This window comes from Nicotiana attenuata, unplaced genomic scaffold (assembly GCF_001879085.1).
Source record: "Nicotiana attenuata strain UT unplaced genomic scaffold, NIATTr2, whole genome shotgun sequence".
Lineage (NCBI taxonomy): Eukaryota > Viridiplantae > Streptophyta > Magnoliopsida > Solanales > Solanaceae > Nicotiana > Nicotiana attenuata.
This window is the reverse complement of record NW_017672129.1, coordinates 170,357-175,718: the sequence shown is the minus strand read 5'-3', so window position 1 is coordinate 175,718 and position 5,362 is coordinate 170,357. Positions and strand designations below refer to the sequence as shown.

Genomic DNA, 5,362 nt, shown 5'->3' with positions numbered 1-5,362 from the left:
TTGCAACAACGACGACGATCTAGTAAAATCCTACAAGTGGAGTCTGAGGAGGGTAGTATATACGCAGACCTTACCTCTATCCGAAGAAGTAGAGATGCTATTTCCGACAGACCCTCAACTCAAGAGGACGAAAAGAGACAACTAATGTTTAAGTTGCAAGTCATTTTTTTAAATAACTATGTTTCAGGGCTAGCTTGTGCCCACCTCGACTAATTTCATGAGTACTTGCCACCTCCCACTAGCACAAGTACCAAGTAAATTTGTTCATCAAGATTTGAACAGATGCGAAGGAATCACCTAATGTTTTTGTCTCTGCTAGGATTTGAACCTAAAACCTCATGGTTCTCAACCCACTTCACTGACCACTAGGCCACACCCTTTGTTGCTTTAAGTTGCAAGTTATTGTATTTTCCAAATAAACTCTTAAAATAAAAGCAGTCTAGATGTGACTAATTTGGCAAAATGGTTTTCCTATTTTCCAAATAGAAGAAACTAGGAAGGAACAAAATACTAGGGGGTGATATTTAACATTTCTTTGTCATGTCTTTACTCATGTATGCTTTATGAGCATATCACAAGAACTGTATACTGCAAACTGAGCATATAATACAGACATACAGTAGAAATAATGAAAGTAAAATGAGCCTTTCCTCAGCTTTAATAGATACATGCCAAGGAGAAAACAATACAAAAAATGTTAAAAAGATCATTCTTCGTCGGATTCAAGGCCTGGTATGTACTCCAAACTCACGTCGAATATCACTGGGCTATTAGGAGCCACTCTTGGCCTTCCAGGAGCCGATGTCAGACCTTTTGGAAACGCCAACTACTCAACAGAAATACAAGAGACTTAGGCTGTAGTAGAACTTCATTATTCTGGACTATTTCAAGCCAATTGCCAAGAATACAGTAAGAAGTGAGAGTAAAAGAGAGAGGGTTGTAAGCTATGGACAAAAATACAGTAACAGATACGTATTATTTTTCTTTCTGTATGCAAAATGTAATTATCTTTTAACTCTGCTTATTGGTTTGATAATTATCTTTTTCACATTTGCACAATGTAATTTTCATGCTGACCGAATTTTGGGTGCACGATGGGTGGGGAGCTTATTATCTACTCGAAGAATCAGACTTGCTGTCTGTAGAATGAGAAATTCAAAACGCAGAGAACTTACAGATCCAGGTATGTAGAGTCGACGTTTTCCTCCCACTTTCATGCTCAGGATCCCTTCGTCAAGTCCTTTGATTACCTACTCTAGCCATTGAAATTAGTCATGTATGAACTACCAAAGTATGAGACTTAATTCATTTAACCAAAATATAGAGCACTAGTATTACATAAAATTTAAAGCTTGAAATCCATCTTGCGCAGAGTATTTAATTTGGAATATATCAACAATAGCAACAAACCGAGTGGAATCCCACAAATGGGGTCTGGGGAGGGTAATGTGTACGCAGACCTTACCCCTACCTTGTGAAGGTAGAGACGTTGTTTCCGATGGACAGCCCTAGTAATTCGGACTACTATCATTCTTTAGAAATAAAATTGTTAGGTGAACCAATTGTTATGTTTTTCCAATTAAATGACTGTCTCTATTTTCAGGAAAAGTGTAGCTGCTGGACACAAAAAGCTGAAGTTCAGTACCTTCTAGACAACTTCAGCAGAAGTTAAAATACCAAAAGAGCTAACAGTTGTAGCTGGAAGAACAGTTGCTACTAAACAAAGTTTACATAATTTTTAAGGTACTCTTCACCTCCTATTACTGTTACTGCAGTCGTGAAATCATAAATTTTCATAAACATTTACTAAATATTACCTGGCCAGCACCCACACGGAAAATGTAAAGTTGACCTTTCTCCAAGGAGCTGTTAATTCAAAAATCAAGCTATGTTGTCAGAGTTACATTTTTGGAGAAATTCAGAATCATAGATCTTATCTATCCTGAATGCAACAACAACAATAACCCAGTGTATTCCCACAAGTGAGGTTTGGGGAGGGTAAGATGTATGCAGCCTTACCCCTACCCTAGAAGGGCACAGAGGCGGTTTTCAATAAACCCTCAGCTAAAGAATCTATCCTAAATGCAGAATATGAATTAAGCGTGTTTTGAAGGAAAGGAGAAAAAGACTTCTAAGAAGAGAAATCGAAGTTACTTTTATAATGTATGACATCACGAGAAAAGGACAAGAATAACTTCTCAAATTTTTCTCCATCATGTTCAAATAAGGACCAAACTTAAAGGAGATACTATAAGGAAAAGAAACCTTCCCTTTCTCTCTTTTCTCCTGGAAGCTATTTATTAATTTTAGTCCTTAAGTTTTTCTTCTGGGGATCTTTACTACGCTATTTCGCTGCCTAACAGTGCAATATGTGCCTCCTTATAACTATGGCATGATGCATGAGCACATACAATCATCTGGCGTCACAACATCATCACCTTATTATGAAAAAGCATAACCATTCATATGCTTCACTGGAAACAATTTCCAGATGTCCAAAAAAGTTGAAAGCATGTATATAATTTTGTAAAATGATCAGCAACCAATCAAAATAGGTGTAATGTAATAACCTGTCAAAAATTTGTCCCGAGGGAACCATGGCAACACAATTTGCAGCCACCTGTTATCATGAAACAAAACTTGACCTCATCAAAATAATCAATAGAATAAATTCTTGAATGGAACTTACATGAATGAAGGAGCCAGATATCTTTTGTTCCATACGTGATAATTCCCTCCCTCCCTCCCTCCCTCCCTCCCTCCCTCTCTCTTTTCTCAATTCTTGGCATGCTCTTTTTCATCAATGCTCTTCAAGTTATTCGATAAAGGACAACTTCGTCATTTGAGAAAATGAAGCTGCATAATGTAACTAGCTTTACCATTAATCACAAAATGACTAAGATAACCAGCTAGTTTAGTGAATAATCCCTCTTTCACTTTTACATAAGAATCCAAGTAGCAGACATCAGGATAGATACCTGGAAACCAACAGGGGGACTAGGGCCTCCACCAACTTTGATGTCCTTGTACTGCAAGCCTGACTCGGTTGTTACCATAGGAACCTTCACTTATAAAAAGAATCTACCATTAGTGGGATTATCCTCAAGTTTCTGAGAACAAAGGATATTGTTCACTAATCTTTTGATTCACGCAACCTATGACTATACATATCCTTCAGAAATCAAAGATAGCCTCCTAAGTTGATGGATTCCAACTAGAAACAATATATCTCCGAGAAAGATGATGGTAATGAAGCTATCTCGGTTCCATTGGTAGACCATTTTGCATTAGTTTGGCAGGTGGAAAGCACTAAATGTGTAAGTAAAAGCAATGCATCAAATCGAATTTATGGTAAATTAGGGCGTATTCAGCCATGATTCATGAGTAAGCTCAATTTTAAATCTAAGCATAACATCAACTCTACTTATATTTCAGGTCAACACATCATGCCTTTGTTAAATTGTATACCTAGTCAATTTAAGGATAATTTGCCAGAAAGGTGGCTGTTGGTAGTCTGTTCAGATTTAAGGGCGCAAATTCCTGGAAGGGAAATGTAGAAGGGATTTGCCACAGAAAAACATGTTTCCTTTGGTGTTGTTCAGAACTAGTATTACCAAATAAACTGGTGTTAGGGAAATTGAATCCAGACTAGCACTGGCAAACACCAGGATTTAATAGCAGATAAACATATTCAAATTAGCAAAAGTCAAATATTAACTATTAAGAGAGATGATATTTTCAGTTACATTTGTAATTTCCTTTAAAATATTCTTTGTTTATTTGTTCAAATCCGTCCTCAATTAGATTACACACTTTCCATTTTATGACATCTCAAAGTATTTGACATCATTCTGCTCATAATATTATCTTATACAATCTTCACAACTTTCAACATTTCCAAGTCATTTAACTGTTCAAGTAAATTTATTAATCATTGGTTTAGTTCAAACTTCCTTCCTGCATGTGCTATATAAAAGTATATTTTAAGAAATTAACATCTTAAATCACTCATTCCCTCAAATACCATTATATAAGTATGATGGAACTCGGGAGGAGTAGAAAATTGACAACCACTACTCCTCTGTAGCAAATTATGTATTAATATATTCTTATTATTTCAAAATGAATAACATATATGATGGAACCTGGGAGGAGTAGAAAATCGACCACAACCACTACTCCTCCATTGTATAATATGTATTACTATTTTCTTATTAGTCCGTTTCAAAATGAATAACATATAAGTTATGATGGAACTCGGGAGGAGTAGAAAATTGACCACAACCGCTACTCCTCCATTGTATATTATGTATTACTATTTTGTTTCAAAATGAATAACACATCTCTATATATAGAAATAATTTAACTTTGAACTTCTCATTTTAGCCTTAATAATATACTTTTATAACCACATAAATCCCATGACACGTTTAAGACCAAAATTTTCAGAAATCTTTCTTTCTTTCTTAATCCCCGTTAGCAATCAAACTACACCACATAAATTGAAACAAAGGGAGTAAAAAAATGAAAATGAAGTAAGAGTAGAAATGAGAGGGAGATAAATAACCTCACCATACATTTTCAAGCTCTTTCTCACATGTAGCATCACACAATTTTGGTTTTTCCTCTGGTGGCAAACCAGCTGCCTCTGCATTAGAACCCACCAAGAAACTAGAAACACCAGAAAACCCCATCCCAATTAATAAGTCTCTGCGCTTAGTTAAGTTGTACCCTTCTGCATCTTCAACAGTACCCATCGAAGCTTGCGCCCACTTTCTCGCCACCCCACTTTGAATTTGGGTGCTTCCGATTGTTTGATAACGATTCTTGGACGAACTTTTAGAAAAGACTGAACCTTTATATACAAGAACATAATAGCATAATGAGGGTAAAAAACTGCAAATAGCTACAGAATTGAAGTTGAAAAGAAAGCAAAATTAATATTATGAAGTTTTTATGAAGCTTACCGAGTGGAAGTAGAAGAGATGTTGAGGCCATAGTTGTTGTGATAATCCTAACAAATGAGTGAGTGTGGATAACGAAATAAAAGGGAGAAAATGACAAAAATGGTGCCTTACATTAAGTGGATTTAAAATAATCCTGTAAATATACTCTGCCCGATTTTGATCCTATAAATTTGTTAAAGTTGAACACTTTTAGTCCTGTTTAACATTTACCCAACAATGCCATTATGGCACTTGGGTTTATCGACAGTTGTGGAAACAAAACCAAAAACACCAGAAAATTTCATGAAATCCCGAAACATATACAATATCTGGAAATGGAGTTTTTAACCAATATTGTTCCTTATCTTTGAGGTAGATCTATTTTTGTCCCTCAAATATAATTCTGACCATATTTA

The 5,362-nt window shown here is 35.7% G+C and overlaps 1 protein-coding gene across 1 annotated transcript; it reads right to left on the bottom strand.

Annotated features, from left to right (window-relative positions):
- Positions 1-493: 493 nt before the first annotated feature.
- On the bottom strand, positions 494-5,078 carry LOC109211970 (peptidyl-prolyl cis-trans isomerase FKBP16-3, chloroplastic). The gene is made up of 7 exons (XM_019375571.1): positions 4,968-5,078; positions 4,578-4,855; positions 2,979-3,062; positions 2,571-2,620; positions 1,818-1,866; positions 1,176-1,250; positions 494-826 (listed from the first exon to the last, which is right to left on the bottom strand). The coding sequence occupies exons 1-7, from the start codon at positions 4,996-4,998 to the stop codon at positions 707-709; spliced, it is 687 nt and encodes a 228-aa protein (XP_019231116.1). The 5' UTR covers positions 4,999-5,078; the 3' UTR covers positions 494-706.
- Between the last annotated feature and the right edge of the window lie 284 nt (positions 5,079-5,362).